The sequence below is a fragment of the Myiozetetes cayanensis genome, unplaced genomic scaffold (assembly GCF_022539395.1).
Source record: "Myiozetetes cayanensis isolate MyiCay16 unplaced genomic scaffold, myiCay2020 scf7, whole genome shotgun sequence".
Lineage (NCBI taxonomy): Eukaryota > Metazoa > Chordata > Aves > Passeriformes > Tyrannidae > Myiozetetes > Myiozetetes cayanensis.
In genome coordinates this window covers 3607922-3635770 of record NW_026087964.1, presented here as the reverse complement: position 1 = coordinate 3635770, position 27849 = coordinate 3607922, and the positions used below count along the sequence as shown (strand labels likewise).

At 38.3% G+C, this 27849-nt stretch overlaps 1 protein-coding gene across 3 annotated transcripts in view; it reads right to left on the bottom strand.

Moving 5' to 3' along the window:
• Positions 1–473: 473 nt before the first annotated feature.
• Positions 474–27849, bottom strand: part of MAEA (macrophage erythroblast attacher, E3 ubiquitin ligase) — a 49658-nt gene continuing 22282 nt past the window's right edge. For 2 of the 3 annotated variants that reach the window (XM_050338074.1, XM_050338077.1), the window contains 7 exons: positions 14775–14897; positions 13803–13916; positions 11715–11791; positions 5706–5814; positions 2646–2779; positions 2073–2268; positions 474–1691 (listed from right to left, as the gene is read on the bottom strand). In XM_050338074.1, the coding sequence (XP_050194031.1) occupies positions 1596–1691; positions 2073–2268; positions 2646–2779; positions 5706–5814; positions 11715–11791; positions 13803–13916; positions 14775–14897 (849 nt within the window). In that variant the 3' untranslated portion in view covers positions 474–1595. The remainder of the gene's footprint in view (positions 1692–2072; positions 2269–2645; positions 2780–5705; positions 5815–11714; positions 11792–13802; positions 13917–14774; positions 14898–27849) is intronic. The other variant, XM_050338075.1, reaches the window with a different exon arrangement.

Below are 27849 nucleotides of genomic sequence, written 5' to 3'. Positions count from 1 at the left end.
ATGTATCTGTGATGTCTGTGGGAACAGAAGCTGTAGTCCCCTCAACTATGCTTTGTTAGCATTCTTTACAGCACTCAGTCACACAGGGAAACCCACACCTACCATCACCCACAACATTTTATTAACAGAAAGGCTCTAGGACATTAACCAGTTTTTTGGGAAGAGACGGAAAAAACCTGGAGTATGCTGTTCATACAAGAAAATTTTTAAACCAAAATAGTTATTTGACTGAAGCACTCTGAAGAATAACATTTATGGTTGTTGTGTGGTCTTTTTTTGTTTGGTTGGTTGTTTGTGTTGTGGTTTTGTTTCTTTTTTTTTACTCTTGCAGAACACTGAAAATCAACACATGGAAGTTACACTCCTTTTAAGAGAGGCCCCTGTAAGAGAGTGAATTTCTTCTGCATTTAAACACAAAAACAGCTTTCTAATTTTATATAATCAAGAAATGGAAAACAATTTTTATTAACATGTTTTACATTTACAATCTTTTATTAGCTAATCAACATCAACATGCAAAAATAAGCGCTAAATACAAACCTCTACAATATGGTTTTGTTTAAACTACAATGGTTTAATTCTTTTGAAAAGTCGTAAGGATGTGTTCTGCAGTTGTTAAAATTGAACTATTAGTTTCAGTAATGAATACTATTTAGACCCTAAAATTATGTAATCATCCTGCAAGGCATCTTCAGAAACTTCGCCCAACACTTAAGAATACCAGCTCATTGTCATGTGAGTACATTCTCAAAGCAAGAAATAAGGCAGTAGCACTAATGATTTCATATTGAACCCTATGCACATAACTAATAACTTTAGAAGGACTTTAACACTATGGTAGACTGGAAAAAGAACATTTAAACAAGCATTGGATTTTGCCTGAAATGTTCTCAGTTCCTCTTGATACTTATGCAACCTCCTTAAAATATTTGGGTTTGGAAAAAGACTTCATACTCCTTCAAACCAGTCCCTAGTTGATCCTCCAGAGAAGCCAGTCTTGTGTCAAAGACAGCAAAAATATCTTCCCACGGAAATAAGTTACATCATTCATGTTCAGGATTACTTCACGAGAGGATCATAAAGAAGGCAAAGAGGAGCTTAAAGGAGAACATGTTGGTAGTACTGAGATCTTTGATAACAAAAGGGTCTTGGACAATTGTGAAAAAGAGGGAAGAAAAATGGATTTAATTTCAAATCTGTTGTAACTTTTCCCCCAGTGCAAGTGTCCATCTTTAAAGAAAGTTATCCTTTAAAAGATGAAAGTACTTTTGAGAAGAGTCCAATTTTTGACCTTATGTTACAAAACCTTAACAATCAAAATTTGTTTGTTTTTTTTTAATTCAAGTACAAACTTAAGTCATAATTCCTCTCTTCTTTTTTTTTTTCTCTTTTTTTTTTTTTTTAACTTTTTAAAGAGTGTTTATTGTTGTTCATTGATCTTTGGTCGCAAGAAACAACAATGCCACCGACAGGTCTGCTCCCCAAGGTGGCAGGTTTTGCTTCTTTGCCACACATTAAGGCCCCCCCCTTTACAGGGTATGCCAAGATACACTGTGTCAAAATTCCAGCGGCACTTCATCGTGTGTTTTACGGACCTACATGATGTAGACTTTCTCAGCTTGTGAGAAGTTGAAGACTTCTTTGGTTCTTGGGCAAATTACTTTGTCATCTTGACGAATAGAAAGCAGAGACTGAAAAAGAGTGAAACCAGAGGGTAATATTCACAATAGGAACTCATAGCATTATTGAACTGTTTAGGAAATGAATTTCTCTTTAAGTTAAAAAAGTGTTGTGGTCTGTGGTCCCAAGTATCTTTGCCCCAAAAACTTACTTATTCTACATTATGGCTCTCCAGAGGGAAAGATTTCCAATGCCATCTGATTTCATGTTGTAAATTCATATAGTCAGGCATCAGCTTCTTTAAGACCAATTTAAGCAGCTAAACAGACAGTCCTTAAGAAATAAAGTATTTTCCCAGCTTCCTGACAGTTACAAGCTCCTATTTTGATCTAGAAAGTTATTCTAACCACTGCTATTTTAGACCTCAGTAAGTCATCCATTCCAACACTTACATTGTATCCATAGACATATCCATTTGGTAACATCATAGGAGGATTATTTTCGTTCATTACGTCGCCTGAAATCTTGCAGACTAGTCGGGAGTTGGCACAATGTGCCATAGGCAGAGGCTGAGCCAGCTTGTTCAGGGATTTGCTACACACAGGGCAGTCGGGGTTTTTTGAGCTCCCATCCTCTTTATAACACTGTCTGTTAGCAGCAAGTTAGGGAACAGTCGCCAGAATGGAAAGACAATTCGTTTCCCAGTGTATGTCATTAAAAGATCATCGGCTGTGCCAACAGAGCCCGGGTCACAGGATGCACAGGGCCATTTGACTTGAGTTAAATTTGTTCGTGTAAGAGTCAAGGGTCTGCTTTGTTTCAAGGAACACGAGCACCCCAGCAGCACCAGTCCTTCTCCAATACACCTTAATTTAAGAGACCAATTTATACTCCATTTAAACAACTAATGAGCAAAAATATGTGTCATGTTTCTTATCTGAGCTCTCTGAAAAGCATCCATAGAACAAAACAACCCCAAAAGGCTTTTTTTCCCACTCGCCAGTAGTATCTGCATTAAAGGATACGGTGTTTTTATAGCTGAAAGGCCTGCCTGGAGTGTTATAGTAAAAACAGAATTGTTTCCCAGCTGATGTAGTCTGTAGTTATCATATCTAAACTGTTGGATCAGCATTCTCCATCGAGCAGGGTCCAAGAGATCCTGTTAAAAAACAACACAACTATAAGTTGTTTTCAATCTAATTGTACCAGGGAGGCCAAAAGCCTGGGAGTGACAAATTGTGCAAAACTCTCTAGACCAAACCCACCACAAAATTGAAGTGGACACATTAATGCACAGAGTGCATGTACTTGTTTAGAAAGTATGTTTTAACACCACTTTAGTAAATCAAGTATGACTTAGAATAGCTGGTACAATATTCCATCTCCATTGTCTACCAAATGTTCTAATTAAGGTATGTAAATCCTGGTGAGGTTACTTCCTGCATTTAGTTTCCTAGAATGTTGGACTACTTAGGAAGCAACATTAGTACTGTGTGGAAATATTCCACACATAACATCTACAAATTGAAATCTAATTACAAAATTCTGAAGAGCTGGCACAGCTCCAGGTTAGAGAACGCTTACATAAGTACACATTTAAAAACAAAATTCTGTAATGCTGGTTACCTAAAAGACAGGGAACAGTAGTTAAAGGGGTGGTTTTTTTCATGGAAATGAGAACTAAACCCACAGGTCAAGAATATATTGAACCCTAAAAGAAATGCTCTGAGAGAGTCAATGAAAACCCTTTGAAAATATACTTGTTATCTACATAGGCAAAGACCTAAGTTCTTCTGCTACCACCCCTTCCCCTTTGCACTCATAACCTGCATTTTTGTCACGAGAAGTGACAGTGTTTATGTACCTTTACATAGTATTTATCATACAGATCACATACATATTAAATAAATGTTACAATATATTATATTTATCATATTGTCATCTGTACACTTTGAGGCAACTAGAAGAAACAACCTGTGGAGACCCTGCAGCATCTGCTAGTCCCTAAAGGGGCCACAAGAGATCATCAAGGGCATGGAGAGGGAATGGCTTTAAACTGAAAGGTGGCATGGTTAGATTAGGTATTAGGAAGAAATTCTTTACTGGGAGGGTGGTGAGGTACTGGAACAGGCTGCCCAGGGAAGCTGTGGATGCCCCATCCCTGTGCTGGGCACTGGAGGAGAGGCTGCACCTTGAATACTGTGTGTAGTTTTGGGCCCCTCACTACAAGAAGGACATTGAGATGCTGCCTAACAGGAGGTTGTAGCCGGGTGGGGGGCGGTTGGTCTTTTCCTCCAGATAACAAGTGACAGGATGAGAGAAAACGGCCTCACGTTGCACCAGGACAGGTTTAGGTTGGATATTAGGAAAAAATTCTTCACTTAAAGGGTTGTCAAGCATTGGAACAGGCTGTCCAGGGTAATGGTGAAGTCACCATCCCTGGAAGTGTTCAAAAAACATGTGGATATGGCAGCTGAGGATGAGGTTTAGTGATGGTGCTGGGCTGATGGTTGGACTTGATGATCTTAGAGGACTTTTCCAACCTCAACAATTCAGTGATTCTAATGCTCAAGGCCAGGCTGTACTGGGCTCTGAGAAATCTGGTCTAGTGGAAGCCACAGCCACATAAGCTTCTTCAAAGGGTATCAAAAGAACACAGCTTGTTTTGCCACAACATTAAATGCTTTCCTAAAGCCCTGAAAGAGGACAGAAAGCTGGAGAAAGTTGTATTCATTGGTTATAGAAGATGCTTCTTCCCTTGGATTAATAAAAATCAGTTAATTAGATATATGATCTGACAAATGTTTTCACAGATTTAAAAGTAACTTACTTAAAGCCATTTTAAGAAGCCACTCATGCACAGAATTCCTAGTCAGCATACTAAAGGTACTTCCAAACAAACATGCACTGTGTGATTCTGTTAATCTAGGTAATTATTAAAGGATCTAAAACATAACTTCCATAAACTAAGTCAGATCCATAAGTAGTTGGGAATTTCTTCTAACTCTATGGCAGAATGTGAAACAACCCCAGCTTTTCTCTTCACTCTCCCCCATCGAAACATTCCACACAAACAAACCCTTCAAACAAAATATAGGATTTTTATTTCCTGCCTATTTCTTCCTAACTATTAAAACAATGACAAGCTCTTACACCCAGTCTTCTAACACACTGATCATTTATGCTCATAATGCATCAAATGTAGAGTGCAAAACACCAAGATCCTTCTAGGACTCTGGGATTAGCAAAGAAATTCACATTAATTCTGTGGGTTGTTGGTTCCAGAGGGGTTTTTTTGTGTGTTTTGTTAAACCATTAATTTCATCATCAACTGTTTAAAAAACCTGTTTATACTGGCACTGCCACATACTGGCTTGGCTTTTCATGGAATTCTTGTCTTGCTCTGCCAGCTCAACTCTTCTCTACCTTCTGCCTCCAGAGCCAAGTAAAAAGAAGTGAATTAACACATGACCACAGTACTCAGTCTGTAGAAACAGTACCTACTTGGGAATTTTGCTTGATTCAAATTTAGATGCAGTTATTAGCACTAATATCTACATTAATTTGTATAATCCAAATAAATGAACATTTATTTTAAGGATCAGCAATAGTGTTTTCAGATCATTGAAATTATCTTTTCTTTCTTCAGCCCAACCACTGCAACAACAGTAATGTGGGAAGTAGAATTAAGAACTGTTGCCAGTGTATTAAGGCCACATTCTCGTATATTGAGCAAAACTGCCTCTTTTTAAAATTTGTTCTTCCCCATCTTCTGTATCTTGCTGTTTGTTTACATATTGTGCTTCCAGCCCCACAGATCTTTAGTGCTGGGTTTGTGGCAAGCCCAGCTCAGTGTGAATCTGTGTTACTATTAAAATCCAACTGCAACAACAGATCCCACCTGGATTAATGTACAGGCAAGGACTGGCTATTGAAATGGAGATCTATTACAAAGGTGGATTTTAGAAAGTAAAATTAGAACAACATTTATCTTGATGTTATCAATGCCTTTTCCTGTAACGAAAAAAACTGCAACATCTGTTTTATTAGTCTGTTGTCGCCCTGCATTTCAAGTAGGATGTTACCTTATAGGGAGAGATATGAGTGTCTGAAGGAAAGGCCAACATTCCCATCACTTGTCGAACCTCATCCAGCTGACTTCCCTCAGCCTGACTGAAATGCTTTCTTGCATGTCTGAAATATAGAATTGATACTTCATTAGACAGCCTTGTTTCCAAACCAAGTAAGTTTACGTAATTATGTAAGATTTCAGAGAAAAGCCTTTAGAGACTATGCTCTCAATATACGAGCTCCAAAAGGTGGTGGTGCTTGAAAAAACACATCCTGCAAATGGGAATGCAAGTATGTCTTGAAGAATGAGCATTTTTAGACTGTAATTTCTTAGAAACCAGAATTTCTTACAGTAGCATGAAGTCTTAGCTCACCTACGACTGGAACAACTGATCCATGATTATTAGAAGAAATGCCTCTTCTCATGCAGGCTCAGTGTATCACTCAGCGTATTCTTTGCCATACACTCACAAGTGAGATAAATGCAATCTGAAAATCAGCTATTCCAGAACCATTACACATCAAGAGTGTTCAAAAATCTGCCTTGTTTATAACTGACATTTAGGGGAATGCTTACTTTTGAATAAACGACTTTTTTTTGAGAAGGGGACATAGGCTAGAAGGCAATATCACTTTCTCTGCAAACTACAAGAAACTGTAGAACAATGTAATAGAAAACACCTTGTTAAGAGCAAATTTTTTTTTGCCAGGGTAATAAAAAAATAAGTACTACAAGATTATGTAGTTTAACACATACTGATTTTAAGAGATAAACACAAAGCTGAAAACTTGGATATTTTAAAGAAGTGACAGAATTACTGTAAACATACTTAAATAAAAAATGCAAGCTTTAATATTTTTCAGGAAATAGTAAGAAATCACGAAGTTATTACCAGATTATAAGGATATTCACCCACTTTAAAACCCTGTATGAAAGTCTCCCCTATCCAGTCTTCCCAAGATCATTAATTCTCAAGCTGGAGTGTAAGTGAGCAGGAAAACCCTCCAGTTTTTAAACTGCACGGGTAGTTCAGCATTTCTGCTAAAAGCTCCTGTTTTCAGTGGTGCACAGATGTAGCACAGGAGACTGGGTATGGCATCAGCATCATATTGGATTTCTGGCACTGCATAAGTGTAGGAAAGTTTTCCCTATGCTGTGTGTTCTGCACAGTTTGTATTATGGGGAAGATATCAACTCATCTCTCAAGTGCTCTGCTAAGCACTTTTGAAGAATCTTGTCAAAATCTATTTAATAAAGTTACAAATTTCTTTTAGGAATAGACAGCATTTTCAAATTGCCCATTTCATGGCTTGAATTAAAAAAAAGCTAGGTAAATTTTATTTCTTTTCAATTCTGAATTCCAGTGACTACTTCACTGAGGTCATCAATACCATGAGAACAGTCTCTTTAGCAGTGTTTCAGTACTCCCACTTCCTCTCCCACCCAAACCAGGAAGCAATGGAAGTTATGTAGGACAGACTGTTTCCACCCAATTTCCTATTCTGGGTGAGCAATTCAGGAATGTAAATATTGTTCCCCAGGTGATGACTTATGAGAGCAGAAGTACAAAATCTGTGGCCTGAGAGAAGAGACCGAGCAGCCTGGATGCACTGGAAGAAAGAGAAAATAATGATGAAGAGCTGCAGATGAAAGCAAGAGCTGTTTACAACAAAGAGTAGGCAAAGTGAAAAATTCAGACCTCCCAGTTAAGCTAAATTACTGTGTGTTCATGCATGAGAAAGAAGAGGGGGAAAAACCCTCTTAAAAGAGCTGATCCCTGCCAGGCCATGACAATTGACTTTTACAGGCAGCAGGTGAATGTGTTTGCAGGAAGACCCTGAGCTATGACAGGCTAACTCTGGTCACACACTTGCTGTGTGTGTTCAAGAGGAGCCAGAATTAACACTTGGGTGTGTGTACAATACACAATCACTGTACATTTGCTTGCTGTTCAGACTGGAAGTGCTCAGCAATCTAGAACTTCCACAACTTGCAAATACTGAACACACTGGGATGTGGTGGCTGTTTTGGGTTGATCCGGAATCAATTGGGTTTTTTGAAGTGACCTTCTGTTAGTCTTCATCTCCTGTCTTTCCCTTCCTCCTGTGTTCTTTAAAAAACACCAGGAAGTTTTCCCACTAGGCCTGCATGCTAATGGCTGAACTTCATCCACCGAGAGCCAACACAGAGAAAGTAAAATGAAGCAAGATATCCTTTAAAGGAGAAGCAAGTTCATTAATTCATAGCACTCAAGTCTTTTTTACATTGGAAAACAAGAAACAGTACTTTGAGTTACTTGTGAATGCACAACATTTAAATAGCACCTAATTTGCCCTGGTGCCATTATTCACCCCTTCCCTTGTCATTCAGCTATTTCCATCTCTGTGCAAGATTTTTTATGCTCTTGAAGGTGTATGTGACCCTCACAACGCTTCTTTGCAACGTTTTCACCACCATTAGCACCCACTAGTCAGTATAGTTAGGACAAGGGGGCTACATTTTCCTAGAAATTATTTTTTTAAATCCTGACAGCAGACCATCACTGAAGCCACTAACTAAATTCTTGTGATGGATCAAAATAATAGGCAGAAAATTTTGGTTTTCAAATCCCAGAACAATTCTGTAAACTGTGGGGGCAAAGTCCATTGTGTGTCCCTCCAGCCCACACAGGTAGTGCTGACATATTGTACTTGGCAAATATTTACTAAAACTTTAGGACCTGCAGTTCACTAAGGGTACATTAAATTGTTACGAAAGGATACACATATGCAATATGTACAGCTTATATATCTACATATGCCTGGATATAAAATTGAACGTATTTATGGGCAGCAGCAATAACTAACATCAACATAAGGGGTTATCAAGGAAGGACCTGTTCTTTCTACTCAGTTTTTTGACCAGTTCCTGAATGCCTTTATCTCAGACCCTTATGACAACTAGTGAAATTTATAGTCAAAGTACTCAAAAGTTTTATTATTACTTTTATATGCCTGTTCAACCCAACCCCACCATAAAAATAAAGGAACACACTGTGTTCACTCATCCTTGGGGGAGAGAAGTTGACTGACATGATAGACTGTAGCCACTTTCTTTTCAGCTCTTCTTATTTACTCCTTTTTGTCCTCAATATTCCCAGAACAAGAAGTGCACACAGTGTTTTGTTAAGCTTTTAGCTAAGAACTTTGTGTATCTCTGGCATCCCATAAGAGCAAAGTAGCAAAATGCTGTCAGATTTCCCAGAATGAATTTAGAGAGCTCCAAAAAGTGTGAAATTGGTGTCATCAGTCATTCATTGTTACTGTAATAGGTACAAAAAAACCCCAAACCAAACAAACAACCTGAAGAGACTGTGGGAGTTAAAGGCTAATGATAGTCAAGGAACTTTGTGGTGTACTTAAGCTTAAGAGATTTACTCTTTGTATACAAGAAACTTTTTGTGCATTCTTGAAACTTGCACTTTCAAGGCTGCTCTGATAAGGTACCCTTATCAGAGGAAGGTCTATTTGTACTCATATTCTAAAAGCCTACACAGATTCAAGCACTTATTAAATAAGATGTATAATTTTAAAGTTCACATCAATTTTAACCTAAAAGCAATGTGCCACTTCAGAGGTTCTCAGCAGGCAGCAAGCAAAGCTTTCAAACTTATTTAAACACCAGCTGCGTTTCAACAAAATGTCAGATCCCCGAGTTCCACTCATACAGGAAACTCCTTGGTAAACAGCCTCTTTCTCTGCTTTCTAATGGATGCCTGACCTATTTATTGCACCATGGACACAATACTGAAAGAATCCTGCTGCAGGCACTTAACAGAAGCAGGCTAATAAAAGCACAGGTTGCAAGGATTTGCTAACAGCAACGAGATTTATGCTGCACCTTCCCAAATTATATTCCCTTATTCATTACTTATTTACTTTGAAACAAGGTAGAATGTAATGGTAAAACCTTAAATTTTTTAGCCACATTACTGAAAGCAAGCATTGAGGTGCTTAATTCTGAATGTACAAAATTATCTAAACTCATCCTGTTAAAAAGGAGGGAATTAAGATATAGAAGGAGTTTTGTAGCTCCTTTTCATTTTACAGTTGGTTATTAAACTAAAGCAGCATTGCCACGATTGGCAAGTTGTAACTGCCAGGTATAAATGCATGTCAATCTGGAATTTCAGCAGGTATGTGGAATACACATTCACCCCTAACAAGAGTCAATAATGGATGCCTGTTTGCCACAGGAACAGGAGCTGTAACTTTTAAACCTCAGAGGCTATGGCAGTACAAGTTATTCCACAGCAAGTGATGTGTCCTCTTGAGGGCTGATGACTTGCAGATTTTACCAGTTCTGATGTGGAAAAAGGGATCAGAGGGAAACAAATATCCAGTAACAATAAAATACAGAATGACCTTATCTGCTTTGTCCCAGTTCTCAGCCTATTTCCTTCTTTCAGCTCTGTACCTGCCCTCTGGTTTCCAAGCTACATAAGGAAGCCGTAGCTCAAAGAAAATAGTTTTTAGAGCACGGATTACTCTTTGTTAAGATGCATGACTGCACATTTGGCAAAGAAACAAACTTAGAGAATAAAGCTAAAGGCACAGTATTCATTTGGTATAAAGAGCACCATGGGCTTCAGAAGACAGATAATGTAGTTGAGTCTCTTTCATCCTTTTCATAAGTACCCGACAATTCCTCAGGACTTGAGAATTCAATCAAAGGGTAAGCACACATATCTAAACGCTAGCATGTAGGTTGTGTTTATTTTGTCTTTAATTATTAACATTAAAATTAGCTGGAGTTTATCAGATTGCACATTTGCGTTGGCTGGGACCAAAGCAATGACAATTTAGGTGCAAGCAGGGCAAAGTAGGAATGAGCTGAGTTAGCTCAAAGCAAGCAATACATATGAATGGAATTAGAAATAAAACCTGAAAATAACCCTAAAACTTTGCCCTGCAGGAGAGCTTCTGCATCTCAGACTTAAGAACATGCTAGAATGCTTTCAGTCATGCCTATGTTAAGATACTTTGTTTTCTGTAGCTCTGTGCTCCTCTGGCCAAAAAGCAGCTTTGCCATAAATACAAGCCTCCTGCTGGTTTCAATTTCTGGAGTACCTGGTATGGGTTAAGAGGCAGCAAGACTTGCAACTTCCTTACAATAAAACTTGTCAGAAATGTTAAGCTGCAACAGTGTTATCATTGGAATGTATCAAAAAAGCTTCAAGGCAGGCCATAAATTTGTCATCATTCCTTAGGTTTAAATATTCTTACAAAACAGGACCTGCTGTGAGTTCTCTCCCCCTCGTCCATGTGCAAGCTCCAGTAGCTCTGCCACCTGCGCTGTACTTTGTTACTTTCTCACTGTAGTCTCCACTGAGCTGGTTCACAAGAGGTGAAAATAAATATTGAGTTGGTTTCTTCATTTGGGGCTGAAAGAAGGAGGTGGGGAAAACCCAGCATAGCTCATCATTGCCCCGTGACAACACAGAACTATAAACTGGGCATCAACACAAAGGGTGAACCTGGCCCACAGCATAACTTACAGAACACAAAGTTTAATGAAGACAGAAGAGAATGCAGATGAAACTGAAATGTTAAAGCTCTGGATGGAGGTTCATCAACCTTTTAGTATTTTTTTGTGAACAAAACTGCAATGAATTCCCACGAGAAGCTGGATGTACCTCTTGAAAATTAGGTAAGAGTAAATATTTACATTACACTGTTTGCCACCAGAAAATCCATTCGCTTTTTAAAACAGATTAATTTTCTAAACTTGATTTTGAAGAATAAGAAGGTGCAGAGTTTCAGTGACAATATTAAATCTTTCAAAAGGCTCATCTGTGGAGTAACATTTTGCCTTTAAAAAAATTTCACCCCCAGCTTAAATCCACAGACTGATCTCAATAGCAGCAAGATCCTTTATGGGCCCTACAGGGCTGCTGGGTGTTGCAACAGTAATCACGTGTTTCTAATGAAGCATAATACCACCTCGTTAAGAAAATTGTTTGGAAAACATCCTGATTTCATACCTCACAGCATCCAGTCTCTTGTTCTGTCGAATGAGTTCAATGAACTCCTGAATCCTTAGGCTGAACTCCAGACAGCTCTGAGATTAAAGACAAGACAGGGTCTTAGATGGTGCCAAGGCTGCACCACATGGTATGTTAAGTACTACATGTGCACAACAAAAACGAAAGTGTTAATAACATGCAACCTTGTTTGCTTGCTTTTAGGCATTCATGCAAAAAAAGTTGAACTGCTGACTCCACAGAAAAGATCAGCACAGAATTCCCTAAAAGCAAACAAAATCCTTCTTCTCTTGTATCCTTTAAAACTTCAGCATTTAGCAGGGATGAACTTTTTCCTAATGACTGAAAGCATTGTTACCTGAGACACAAGTGAGAGTAACAGAGTGGTTTCTTTGTACTTTACTACAATTTAAAGCAGTAGATTCAACAGTAATTTGGGGCTCTGTGATAATCTAGACAGGAGAGGTCTACCCAGAAGACTTCAAGGAAGAAACAAGTGTCTGAACGCTTTTTCAAAGACCCCAATATTAACAAAAAGCAGCACAGAGTTTAAGTTGCTGCAATGCCCTCCCTCCCTCCCCTTCTTCTAAAGCTTCTATCCCACTCTTCTTGTCAAACATCTAAAAGCCATGCTGGAAACAAGTTTCAAACAAGAAAACCGAGTGGCATTTACCTGTTTTTGGAAAAAGGTAAAATATGAAGCCTAATGAAGTTGACAGTGTCCCTTTAAATCAAATTCCATCACCAGTTCACAAAATCTATAAAAAAACTTTGAACATGTGGAATTAAAAAGAAAGATTCTCCCCCCATAAAAACCGAGTCACTATGCTTCTTTACAGGGACACAGTCAACTGGTTTATTACCTCAAAAAAACAATGAAAACCCAAAGTCCTCTGAATCCTGTAAAGTACTCTACTCCCTGAGTTACCCTGCTCCATTTGTCAAATGTTTTTTTCTTCCCCCATGCTTCTAATGAATAGTTGCCTTTTGTTTATTGTCCATCAGCACAGTAATATCAAAATTCCTCAGTGACTTCAGTAGGAATTTGAACAACTCTAAATTTCTATCAGTTAGCTGTCTGGGATGACTAATGCACACATTGCAACAATTGCTTATTTAAGATTTAAAATGTAAGCCATTTAAATGTAAAAATGATGCATTCTGTCATATGTTAAAATTTACTTGTTTAAGGAACAGAAAATAAATTATTTTCAAACTATGCCTTTTTCTGTACTCACGCCCAGATTCAGCAGAAAATAAAAAGTTCTTCTGGACTTTGAGATTTTTCAATAGCACTATTTTAGAGTACCTTGTTATCCAATTCTACACAAACGCCTCATTTAGAATTTTACATAAGTTTGTTTCTACTAAAATACTGATCAAGCTTTTTAACTGTTAATGATACTCCAGCCCAGGGCTTCCTGTTTTGTTAAAACAATTCAACAGCCAAACCCATGTGCCAAACAAATGAATTTTCAAGGAAGGGGCAAGCCAGTGGCCGGATGGATTCTGCAGACAAGTGTAACTAGAAGAAGATAGTCCTAGACATTCAGATGATGCACATTCCAACCTTTTATACCTTCAAACAATCCCACAGCAGCTCTTCACAAGACTTCAGATGACTCACATCTGTAAAGATTACCTGACTGCTCTCCCAGGCCACCAAGCAGTTTAAATTTTAGATAAGGATTGCTTCAAGGTGGTGGCTGGGATTTTAGAACACTAACACTGATGAGTAGCTAAGCAACTAGAAGCAGAAGAAATGTTTATTTTTGTTTCAAAAAGAAGCATAGTGATTTCTCTCTTCCAAATCCGTCTCACAGCCTTAGTTTTGGTTTTTGTTTGATTAAAAAAGAGGGAAAAAAAAAGAAAAAAAAGAATAAAAAAGGGTAGGGCTTGCAGAAATAGATTTTGTTGTAGTTGTTTTTCAAAAAGGGGTATGGGGAAGATTTTTCCTTTTTTATTGTTTGTTGAAGATTGGTGATGAAAAAGGACATTCGGATTATATTTCTTACATCACTTAACGTTTTAAGATTACATAAGGGGGGGATTTTTTAGCAGTATAATTATGCAGTATTGTTTACATACCAATTCTGGTTTTCCTTTAATGGTTTCCATAACAAGATCATCATTTTCTTTAGAGTAATCACTGGCCGATTTACTTTTGCGTCCCATCTTCGGTTCATTCTCATTTTGGCGCCCCTGAGTGACAGAGAACGTCACTCTTTGCTCATTGTCAAGTGCACTCAAACATTTTTGGTTAAAGAAAGCGCTTAGTTTAACAAAATAAGACACAAACATCTTTGAGGGAGGCAGGGATTTTGGTTAATATCAGTTAAAAACAGATTTCTGCAAGCCCTATAAAAGACTACAGCATGTTTTGAAGTGCATAATTTAAGAGACGAGGAAATTTAAACCAAGTGCATAGCAACAAGCACACAGCATGTGCAGCTCCTGGTACTCAGTGGCTTGAGGAAGGCTTACTGTGTTTACTACTCGATTAGATTTCAGCTTTTTTTTTTTTGTTTTGTTTTGAAAAAACCCACATTTCACTAGTACCTTCTCCCAGTGAGTTAGTTCTTAACTTCTGTTTTCTTATATACAACACTTAAAAAAAATACTAAGACAAAAATGTGTACCAAATTTCTCCCATTAATCTTATTCTTAAGATACCTTCACATGTAAACTGAGTTCTAGTCTTAGCAGGATGCAAAGAGTTGTAAATTCAGTTCACACGCATCGAGACCCTACATACGTCTGCATTTAGATGTTTGCAAATGATACTAAAACCAACTGAGTATTATTATTTTATTTGAGCACAATTTGTTGAGACAGCACTTGTATCTGTAAGATAACCTATCACTCAGTTCCAGGTTTGACATTTGTGTGAGCTGGTTTGGCTCCAGCTACCTACTCCTTTTAAGATTTTTGTACTTGTTGTCCTTACTTTTATACAAGAACCCATTCAAGACCTGTAATTTAAAACAAAGTGACCACATCCAACAACCAAGTAGTTTAGAAAACAGTTTAACAAAACATGAACATGTTACATTTTCATACCTTCATTTTTCTGAGTCTGGATTTGTTGTCATGACACCAAGCCAAGCAAGTCATAGTCTCTTGTCTTTCCAATGATTCCTCCACTTCTTTAGCAGTCAAAAACATCTCAATATTTACCAAGTCCTTCAAAAAAACAGAGGAAAGGAGGTCTTGTAAAATTGTACTCGTACTTTACACAGCAATTCTTCAACTGAGCTGGAATACAGAGATACAGAAGACTTTGTTCTCAGGACCTCTGGTTTTCAGAACAGTACTTTACAAAAAGACATCACAGGATATTTTCAAGACTGTATTTCCACACACTGAGATATTCTGACAGTGACAATGGTTTTCTGAGCCTAGTTATACAACAGAACTTAAACAACAAGAAAAAAAAAAAAAGAAATATATTAGAGATTACACTTAGAGTTTTAGCACAGAAAGCAACCAGAACCCACAATCACTGCAGTGCAGTTCTCAGTTACAGGAGCACTTGGATTCCTCAAAGCTTGTCCTACTACATCAACTGGACCATGACAACATTGTAACATTTGCTAAAGTGAGCAAGAACTATATGAAAGAGGAGAATCTAAACTTTCCCTAGCCATCTCTAACTGATTTAAAGTAAAGTACTACCACGGTCTGAGGTCTCCAACACACTTTCTCTCACTTGCTTTATACTGCAAGCTCAGACCTTCAATTCCTTACAGCAGTTTTGTCTACACCACCAGGACACTGAGGTGATAAAACAAAGTCACTGTTACAGAACAGGTAACAGGTGGGCCACAAGATTCCTCAAGTGCTTATCCCAAGCAGATGTTTTTGAGAAAAAAGATCAATCTAGGATCAAACACGCCCAGAGCAGACCTGCAATCTGCCTCAGCTACTTTGTAATTGCCAGCAGCTCTACACGTTCACATCAATCAAGGCAAACAATATAATTTAAGATCTAGCGTTGTATTTAAAAGGTTTTTTTCCCTCAATACATTTCTGCTGAAAAAATACTTCGGTAGATGTTCCCAAAATATACAGAGTGGATCCATTCCGAATTGGCACCACCAGAAGCGCATAAACACGTCATGCTGTGACAGTTCACTCTTTGTTGAAGAAAATACACTGTGGGAAACCATAATTCAACCCAAACAGACATCCACTACAAAGTATTTGATTAATATGCGCTCTGATTTTGAGCAATTTTTTTAAATGTAGACTTCACAGCAAAATGCTGAAACTTATACAACTGAAATGCTGAATACCACAAATATTGCAGTAGCCCTGGTGAACAAAACCACTCTCAGAAATAGATGGATGGCGTTTCCAGCTGTCAGAACAGCTGAATATACTCAGTCTTAGAAGTTCTACCTTCCATGAGGCAAAACTAAAAATGAGAAGTAGCATCACATTTAAATCTTTTATTTTATTAGCCAGTTTTTCCTTATAAATACAGGAAGAGTAATACTATTGGAAAAGTGGACCAGGTCCTGTTAGGGTTATCAGAAAGGTTATTTACAGAAACACAAACAACTCACACGGTTTTCTAAAGTGCAAGCTGAGCTTTCAGTAAGTCTCTCATGACTTGAATTTTAAAACCAAAATATTAAGATGCAACTATATTTTACAGATTGTATGATCATGGCAACAAAACCATTTACCATTGAAAGAATAAAGGGCCTCATGCAGCTCTAGTGGTATCAAATCCAGGTAAGTCAGACTGAGGCCAGAGCTCAGGTAGTTAAAAGCTTACAGTAAAAAAATAAGATTGGACTTTCACTGACTCCTCCCATCCCTTTAGGGATAAAAAAAGAATAATCTATTTTATTCACGTGTTGGCCAATGGACTGAAAGAATGGCAACCTATTCCATAAAAGTTTCCTTTTTAAGTTTTCCTACAAGAATGTGAGAGTAAACTTTTTGGTCGTCAGAAGTTTCTCTGAGGATATGCTCAAGTGGAAAAAAGAAGTGCATTGCTCCCCTGTGCGTGGTAAGGTGGCCACATAAAAATCTCTTGCCCATTAACTCATCTGTGTAAGTGACACACAAAGCAACCACATTATCTTGCTTGCATATTTTTCCCATACAGCTGCTGCATGGAAGGAGAATCCAATTTAAGTTAAAAACAATAAGATAACCACTTATCTCCTCAAGCTTATTTGAGCCATGTGTCCTCTTAACGAACAGCATTTGCTTTTACACCAAATTAAAACGAAAGGCATTTTATTCTACATTAAAAGAAAGACGTGATCTGCTAAGCAGAAACAAATCACTGGTTTAATCTCATTTGTTAGCTTTTTATAGTTTAAGCTTCATTACAAACAAAAAAAAAATTGTAATGTTTCTTTAAAGAAGCATAAGGGCAGCATTTTTTTAAAGCCCACGAGCTGGTAAGAGAATCCCAGCTATCTGCATTTATCAATCAGGTGCTAGTATAGCAGCCCTCAACTGTGAGCAAAAAGATTGCAGTGGCTGCTGAGGCAGACAAAACTCTTAGATAAAAAGAGAATTCCTACATTCTTTTTGAAAATTTAAGATGAAAAAAGGTTCTATTTAACAGAAATGCTAATTAGATTTGCGGTTGCCAAAAGAAGTCAGAGCTTGGCAGCGTGTCTCTTAAATAGACAGTATGTATCCAGAAAACAGAGGAGAACATTTTTAATTAAAAGAGTTTCTTTCAGAACTAACAATTACATTTGAATTGCACCAATAAAGAGGATTTTCTTCTCTGTTGACTAGATAGAAAGTTAAGGAACAATATAAAAAAAGGCATTAAGAAATCCTTTTGTAGAGACAGAAATAGCTTTTGCATTTGATTAGAAGTAGTTAGAAGTCTTAATCATGTAGACTGATAGAACAAAAATACTAAGACACAATTAGGCAATAAACCTTTAACAAACCCACATGTGCTCATGTCACACAAGTTTTTTTTAATCTACTTATATTTTCCTATCTTTTTTTTTTGGTGGTGCCTACTCTTGGTGCTTCTTCCTTAATAGGACTAAGGAAACAGAAGAAAGGAGTATCAGAGGATTAATAAAAACCAGCCCAGCTCTTCTACACAGGCCAGTCTGGAGTACTTCTTGTGTAGCTCATCTTGGAAGGATGGGACCCAGGTAACAGCAACAGCAGCTGTAACAACCATCTCATGCTCCAGTCAGAAAAATCCCCATTAGCCTCAATCCTGAAGAGTTTTCTGAAAGTATTCTGCAATTCAGAATTGTACAGGCTGCAGACCATACAGAAACATTGTCCTTCCCAGCTCCCAAAACATGATTAAGATTTATGATGCTGCTACAAAAAGCCTCTCTTACATAATTAATTTACATATAAAATTGAGTGAATGTAAATACACAATTTTAGAGAAATGTTGCCACTGATTTTGCAGGTGCAGAAAAAGCTGAAGCAAGAAATCTGTTGCCACACACTCCCCCTCCAAATGACACAGCATTCAGCACCATGGCAAACGTTTTCTGACTCGTACATCAACTAAAAAGCAATTCTAAACTCTTTAATTACCCTCTTTAACAGCACTAGCCTTTCTTCATTTCAGACTTTCAGCTTTCATGCTGTAACTGTGGTTGCAATACTTTCCTGCCAGCACTGCAGGAGGAGAACCCTGCCCTGCACAGATATTGTTTCAGTGCTGTTATCAAACCATAACTTTCAGCACAGACTTTCCAGCCCCCTCTGCATTGCCATAACTTTGCCTAAATCACCTTGCCTTAACTTGCTTACAAAATACACAATACCTGATGTTGGGCAGGAAGACTGATTAACATGAAACTTTCCTTCAGTTAAGCTTCTACAATTGCACTGAGGAGGAGAACTCTCTCCACTGAGTATCACTGACAATTACCCAAACACTCAAGAGGGGGAACACCGTACAAGCCAGGAAGTATCACCTGGATTTTATAATTTCTGACTAAAAGAAAAAACTATTGGACTAAACTCAACTACCATTACCTTCTATACAGCAGTCACTAACCAGGTATCAAGCAGGGTAACCATTTCAACAACACTGGATGAACTTGATCATAAAAGAACTATTTAATTTCATTGCAATGGTGAAAACTACAGAGAAAGACATTTATTATCAGAGAAAACTGCACATGAAGACTGAGGACACTTTAGTGAAAACAGAGACAGTTATTTAAACAAGAGTACAGCTATCCATCACCCTGTGCTCTGCCTGATTTACATATATATAGCTTTTAAAATATCACCGCTTCTTTTTAAGCTGCAAGTGCCTCCAGGGAGGGAGGTTACCAACCCTATGATTCTGCACAGAACTCCAATTATTTAGGTCTAAAATACTATGAAGAATGAGGATTCCTCTACGAGGATGATTACTAGATGTACACTCCAGGCCAACACACAAACTATCCCTGTATGGCATCTCCATTTTCTCAGATGGGTTCTTAGTAAGAACATCCCCAGCATGTTTATGCACATCCCCTCCCCTGAACAGCTTTTGGACTCTCTGGTCACTGCGAGCAGGAGTTGACAGGGGCAGAATTCCCAAGGGATCTCACTCCAGGAGACTCCAGTGCCTGCCCTCACTGGAGGGAAAGGCTGCAGCAAACATCAACACTGGTTTCAAACACCAAAACTAAGAGAACAATGAAAATGGGCCCAGAACTTTATGAATTCACATGGTTGTGCTACAGAAAAGAAGAAAAAGTGATTCACCAAAATACAGTGAAGGTTATGAAGAATAATAGCTGCAAAACAATGGGAAGGTACATGTAATTTGGTTTAACTGGTGGATATACTGGCTTCACATGAATTCAAAATTACCCAGCTACGCCTGTTACAAAGTTGTGAATCAAATGAAAAAGTGGCAACCATATATCAAAATGGGGATTTAACCTGAATTTAAAGCCAAAGGTTGTAACTTTAAGGCTGTTCACAATTCAGACAATTCAGTAGCGAATTGGAAAAAAACCCCACCAGATGTGGGGCTCTAAACTCACTGAGAAAACTGCCCAGAGTTTTCAGCACCAGATACAATAAAAATAGCAACATTAGATCATATGTCAAAAATGGCTTAGAAAGAACAAAAGCATCTTTTCTGCAGTAGCAATACAGCTTTTGCTTGAAAGTTATTTAGTGTTCATGTGAGGGGTTTAATTTATGTAACATTTTAAAATTTGGAGCAGTCAGGTCAAGCCATTCCTCTCCATCAGTCTCCACTCTGCATGTGATCTGCAGTACTTTTATTTTATGAGATCTCCAGCCACAATTCTGGAGAGCTGTCAGAAGGAATGTGTGATAAAATCCCTTGTAATTCATATGAACATCTATGTATTAATATAAACCCCAGAATATTTCACATATGAAGTGTGAATCTTTAGCAGGACTCAAAACCAAACAGAAGTGAGTACTAAAACACACAATACTTGATAGTTTCAAATCTACCATAAGCTACCTTCAAAACAAGATTAATTCACCAAAAAAGAAAAGTTAGGTTTAAACAAGATAGAAGATTTGATTTAGTGAGAAAGGCAGCATTTTATAGAAAAGAAATTTTCCATTGTGGAAAAAACCCCAACAGTCATAAAATAGGCTATTTGTTGTATAAAACAAGTCATTGGTAATATCATAAGACGCTGTTTATGTATTTTTTAGAAAATGCAAATTGTTTATTTTTAATTGCTTACTAACATCAATACGAAATTGAAAACAGGCCAGTATGCCCCAAGCTATCAGTGGCTCATTGCCAAGAGTATGTACCGACGACAGTTTTAATAAGATTGACAATCTATCTATACACATTAAACGCATAAGAGCACCACCCTCATAAAAAAGGCTTTGCTGATGCACTTCAGCATTCAGCAGCACGGTAAACTACTTGTATATGGAATACAATAAACACTTAGATCAGTGAAATAACTTAAAAAAACCCAACCCTGTTAAGCTTTCAATGACTACTCACACACCCTCCACCTTCAGTACAATTTAGTTCTGCAGAAGTGAACTAGAAAGGCAATAATGAACAGTGACAAACAAAAAGGTCAATTTAGTTTTCTCTATTAATATATTCATTCGTTAAAATTTCCTCTGGGATGAACACACAGCAAATCCAGGGATCATCTCGATGCCATGATAATTGTTACACAACTCAAGGAGAAGGCAAACACAGGGAACTGCAAGGTAAGACAACAGGAAGAAGAGGTCACTGTATTTCCACAGGGGGAAAAACAGCGAAAGAGGCATCAGTTGCAGGAGCAAAGTCAGCACAGGGTATGTAAAAACTGCATTGACATAAACACAAATTATTAAGAAAATAATGGCATAGGTGGTGATAATACAGCAACACCACAGTTACTGAAGACCAGTTGAAGTGGGGTACAAATTAACATTAAGAGGCCTCCTTACTCTCTGCTCATAAAATAATGTTGTCTGAAGTTCATTAAGCTACTATTAAGTGTTATAATGCTACACACATTAACAGGATTAGAAAGAAAATAAACACAGTAATTGAGAGAATGTCCTACTCAAAGCCAGCTGCAGAGCTGGTTATTGGGAAAAAAGCAAAGACAGACAGCCAAACCACAGATTCATCAACAGAAGAGCCAGAAAAGTTTTTGTCTACAAAGTAAACACAGAGCTCCATGGTGTACACAGTCAAGCTTTCACATGAGAGCATCTTCCATGACCTCAGTACAGCACAGACCTTTTAGTTCTACCTGGTTATTTTTGAAGGATCCCAGTAACTTACACTGACTGCTTGTCTGTCAGAAGAACATTGTCTTTACATAACATTAGAGAATACTGGTACTTCTTCTGTTAATTAGTTCTAGTGATTAAATCATGTTCTAACCTTGTGCCCTACTTCAAACTTCAGTTTTTCTGACTTCTGTTTCTTCCCTACATCTTTTTGCACTAGATCATAAACCTCCTTGGTATAGGACTTCTGCTCTCATACCCGTCAAAAGCACCCACACCTTACATTTTCCAGTCATCTTCTCTCCAGTTTTTCCAACAGCTTTCCACAGGTGTGGCCACCAAAACTATGGCTATCCAGGTATTGACTGCTCCAGAGCCAAATAAAAAGCAATGTTTCATCCTCCTTCTCTTGCTCATGCACAGGAGTTGTTTGGTAGAACCTCACAGCTGGAGCAAGCACTGAGGTGGGTTATTAGCAAGCTGTTTTCCCAACACACCCCCTGCTCCTGCCTCAGCAATTTCTGTAGCTCAGCAAATGGCTGCACCTTATCCAGCAGCACGTTACCCCCTGCTAAGTACAGTAATAAATGACCACGCTGGAATAGTGTGACAAAGCCTCTGGAGCTTAAGATGTATCATTGGGCAGAAAAAAAAAAAGTGCCTCATTTTCTGTCACAGCTCTTCTAGCACAGGAAAGGCGCCCAATCCTTTGCGAGCAGAGCCCAAGCCCTGCAGCTTTTGTCCACGCAGGATCAGTCTGTCTCACAGCTACACACACACTCTCTGACAAAGCAGTAACCCTGCCATCATCTAGTGCAGTGGTAAGAGAAACTGTTAAATGTGAAGTAACATTTACACTTTGAAGGAATGGCTGGCAGGAAGAAAGCACAGTAAGAAGAGGCATAACTGAAACCAAACCTGTTTTATACCTGGGCAATCTCCAGGTGATAAACAGCACTCCCTGTTTAGATAAAATTTCGATTCAAGAATTTTTCTTGCATCACCAGCCTTCCAGGCTAAGTATTTTGTAATAAATTAGCTCAGTTATGATACACTACAGGTAACCCACTTTGCCTAAAAGGACTGAAAAAATATGATGTTCAACATCACAGCACACTTCATGTTGTCGGCTTTTGAAGTGTCAAATGATTTGTAATGAGAAAGTTTGTTATTCTGCTTCGATCTCGACTATTTCACATTTACATAATTCTAATTCCTCAAGATGCTTGAGACAAACTGCAGATGTAAGGCTGTGCAGGAATTACAGCACTTTGAAATTCAGATGAACACACCCAGACATTCATTATACCAATCTAGTCAGAGTTGCCATGCCTACGCTACCAACAGCCAAAACACATCTAAAGGAGTTTCCCTCTTCCTTTCTCCAGCCTGGTACTGTAAGGTAGCTCCAAGCAGCACAAGTTATCATCCTGGCACCTTTATATCATTCACACCCATCCAGGAGCTCCTTCATATGTAGTTTTCCTCTAACATCTCTAATGTGGGAACAGCAAGTCACAGGAGAGGGACACAAACAGCTCCCAACAAAAGACACCTTTTGCCATTCCAGCCTGCATTTGGGAAGTCAGCTTGGTTATGTTCTGCATGATAGTGGAGCAAAGAATATATTCAAGCATTATGCTAGATAATATTCAGCTATTTAAAATTGAATTGTTATGAATATAAGCTTGTTCTGATGAATTACTTTAACACATATTCGTGTGTTTGCTACAAACCATTCTTGGACTACGTGTCTTAACAAGGAAGACTTCTAAGGGTACACTGGTATGATTGTTAAGAGAAGTGTTTAATCAGCTTTTAACTTTTTGAGTTAAGACTTAATACTGCTCCTGTTTGTGATGCTCAAATGGGCAGGTCATTTTCCATCTCCCACTTCTTGAGAGAGTCATCAAGTAGAAAGAGTTATTCAGGGAATGGACTATTACAAAAATGGTAGTTTAGTAAGATTTTGCCCCATAATGACAGAAATCCTTCAGCAATACTTTACTGAGGTCTCAGCTGAAGGGTCTGTGTCACAGTGCTGAGGAATACTTTTACAAAGCAAGGAAAGAACAGTTAACTTTGGGGCTGAAAATAGGAACACTGTTGTAGAACAGGACAAAGAGGAGATCAGGTACTGAGCTAAAAGCCATGAAGCTTGACTTTAGGAATTCATGTTTCTCTTATCCCACAGGATATCAGATAAAATTTCATGGCTTTCCATAACAAAATTAAGACAGTGTAACACACCTGAATTTGCTGCAGGGATTCTTTTTAGTTAGGCTAATCCCTTCAAAACTGGTTCCAATTTAAAACAATGAAGTTGCAGTAGAAGAGAGAAACTGGACCAAATTGGAGAGAGGGAAGAACAGAAGACAGTCAGTTTTTCCAGTGACTACTATTCCTTTCATTTAAATTCAATTCATTTTCTTTTAAAGGTATTAACTGCTTTGAAAGACAATGAAATATTTTCAGAATGGCTTTGCAATATTTGCCCTGTTTTGGTATTGTCCAGGGAATAACCATTACCACAGATTTGGAACTTCTGCTCAAGAAAGAAACCATTGACAAAAACTTGGAAATCTGTACTCCCACTTCAAGAAAACTTCTCTTTTGGGGACTGCTGGCAATTGGTTTAATACTGCTTGAAGTGTAAAGAAGCCCTTCTAATACAGATCAATGTTTGCAAGGGTCAGATGCCCACACAAAACTTTGGAAGTCAATGGAATACTCAAATTCCTCCCCCCCTCCCCTCTGCCCCCACCCTGAGTTCTAAAAAGCAAAAAGTACACTGTGATATTAAAGCAAAGGGCTACTTTGATATCTTTGAAGGCTGATGCACCTACTTAATTGCTGACCTAAGAACATTAATTTGCAGAACTTTCACTGATATGCATAATCCCTGATGCAAGGTCAAAATAATCAGTTTTAAGGTATTTAAGAGAGTTATTTCAACTCAAGTGTTCAACTGCTACCTCACAGTTCCACTGCCCACCCTGCCCAGGGTGGCAGTTCTTCTGTCCCTCTCTGGTTTATAGATTTCTAAATCATTTGCTTCCTACCCAGCACACTGAAACTTAGTTTGAATTTGTTATTCTTCACAGAAAAAACCATTGCCACTTGTACAGCTTTTGTACAGCACAAGCATTAAGGCAAGGAGATATATTCTTTTACCAAAATAAACTAAGCAAAGACAGAAAGAGGATTTACAGCATATAAGAGACTGGTAGCTTCAGGATCTGGGTTTGTTTTCAATCCTACAGGCAAAAATCACTACAGCTATACATAATTAAGGAAAGAACATAAGGACACTTGATATGTTTTTTTTTCTTCCTGAAAGGGGTTAGAGAAAAAACATGACATTTTAAAACCCACTACCTCTAGAAACAGCAAACAAAGCACTACATGCTTAACCTAATTATAAAACTTAGCTACTAACAGCAACCAACTTCCTACTGGAACACACTTCCAAAACTAGATTTACATATCAATTAATGGCACAGAAGTAAGGTAGCATTTAGTGTAGCAGAACACGGAGTAGCAGAGGTGAAGTTAACAGACAACCCTGCCAGCTGAAAATATGAATCTGCAGATGAAAATATGCATTTTTATATTGGTGTGGCATCCCAGGGTCATAACAGAATCAAAATAAGATCATTATTAAGTGTAACAAGCTGATACTGATGAGCTTATTTGTATGCAATAACAAAAACTTAACATCTAGTTTGTACCTTCAATCCAAACTGCTTTTCACATCAATAGGGAGCCTGAGGACAACAAGAAAAAAGTCCACAATAGAACACCCTTCACCCCATATTTACTTTGGAACAATCATGACATTTCTGTCCTTGACTATCAGCTCTTATTTTAATATTACTCACATTTTGGTTTACTTTCCCAAGCACCATTATTTTTCTTTAAAGACAGAACACCCACATTACATGTTTGGAATTTATTTCTTATATTGCCATAACATTATGCTGTATAAATGCTGCATGTTCCAAGTTATTCCTTACTTGAGCTACTTCATAACTTTGATATTTAAACTTCCCTGTAATTTTTCACATCCAGAATTTCTTTCCATTCTGTTTGTTTCCTAGTTTATAATCATTCTATTACAAGCTTTCATAGCCTATCATCCCTATGAAGGTAATTAATTTATAAAATAGCATAAAATTTGTCACAGCCCATCAAAAACTATTAGAATTGGACACTATGGTGCACAGCCAATCTTTGCCAATAATACACAGCAGACAGTTTGCTCAAACACAGGGATGATTTAATAGTTTGCTTTTGGTCACTGAAGCAGAATCCTTTCTCAACTGCTTCCACCCATGAAGCACCTCAGCAGCTCTGCAGGTCTCTTCACATTCACAAGGCATGCAGCAAACTCAAAACCAGCAGGCTGAGACTTGCTCCCCAGACTGGTCTAACAGCTCCTGAGAGATGTTTAACCTGGGATCCCCGAGCTACAACTGAAATGGAAAGGGCACTTTGGCCATTTGGCCTGAAACCACAGGAACAGAATAACAGAATGGATGAGGTTGGGACCTCTGGAAGTTGGGTAATTCCCCCTCTGCTCAAGGGGTGGGGATGGGGGTGTCACCCAAAACAGGTTACTGTTATCTGGGTTTGAGCATCGCCAAGTACAGGGAGACTCCACATCCCTTGTGTTTGCTACAGAGCCCAGAACCAGACAGAGCTCCCCAGAGGGCTCTAACCTGTGTTGAGCAGAGGGGCTGGATCACCCCCCTTCTGCTGCTGGTGATGCTCAGCCCAATGCAACTCAGGGTGCTGTTGAGTTGTCCTTACCACAGGAGTGCCTTGCTGGGCCACCCTCAACTTGTCCACCAGCCTCACCTCTGGCTGCTGGACAAGCTGAACAAAAACATCACCTTCTTTCAGGTTCCTACTTCTGGTATAGTGTCTGCCCAATGACAACAATATTGTCTTGAGATATCAAGACGAGACTTGTGGTGGGGACATTGATCAAAATTACAGGTGAAACCACAGTAAATAAAGATTACTTTGGATGAGAGAACACCATATATTCTGTAATCTCTACAAAGTTACACTATTAAACATTAGAAAACATTTCAACGCTCATATCCTTCAGCAAGAAAGGAACAAAAAGGAATGGAGAATTTGTCTTACTAAACCAGCAAAGCCCCAAATTCTGTATAACGACCAAATCCCAGTATCTGACTCTGTAAAAGCTGTTGACAAAGAGGATCACTGCACAGTAAGAAAGACTGAGTAAAAAGCTGATAGACTGAGGGAAGCCTGATCCTCATTAAGCCAAAACAAACTTTAATGATGACTAAAATGCATAATTTGAACAAACTAGAAGAAATATGGTCTCAGTGCATTCAACGTGCAACTATGTTCTGTGTTATTCCCGTTACTTTGATGTTATGCAAATAAAATCTCTTAGGCTTGAAGGCATAAGGTAAATAATCTTATTTAAAACTGTCTTTGTTTAAACACAAAGTTTCCTATTCAGCAAAGAGAATGAAAAGCTTTAAGGCTTCACAAGTGCAACGCTTCGTACCACACGATCCTGCAGTGTATCATGACATAGACTTCCATGCTTGTGTCTAAACCAAAGGTGAGTGTTACTTAATCAGGCGTAATAGAACTTGCCTTGAAAGTTAAAATATTTCCATAGTGCTTTTTCAGCAGACTTAGCAGGTACAGTAACATGATGATTCAGCAGAGATGAGCTCCTGCTCAAAACAGAGGGAAACATCTACTAGAAGTGGAAGAGCTGCTGACCAGTCAGCTGCAGTTATCCCAGCTTTAACTGCCTTGGGTCTTCTGACTCTCATGCATGGGCTGCATCTTTAGTGAGGCACAGCAGCCTCTTACAGTTGATTTCTTCAGGACTATTTCCTATTAATACTTTGTAACCTACTTCCCCTCTCACTTCTCTTCAACCTCTACATGCTGTTTCCTATTTGGCATGTATTGAACTCGCTGCTGGTTGAACAGGATCAGACCAGCAAAGCAGACAAGGAGTAACAGAGACACGTGACAGATACAGTCATGTTACAAGACAAAGAACAAGTGCATATGCTCTAATTTGACATCAGCAACGACAATCTCTTTCCCCTCAACAAGCTTAGAGAGCTGTTCAATACGCCATTTAAGAAAGGGGAAGTACAGGAGTCACATAATACAACTCAATTCTCAGCATCTTTATAGAGTTGCAGAAGAGTTGCATCCCTTCTGGAATCAGGAACACAAAAGACCTTCAGATTCAAGGATTGCTCAGGATTGAATAGCAAATGCTGCCTAAAATTAGCAGAACATGATTTCTTTAAATAAACAGCAAATTCTTTAAGAATGGGTTTCAATGTCCCCATGGCTGTCAGAACACCCGTGTGGATTCACTGCTCTGCATAAAGAAGCTACACCAAAGCATACAAACTCC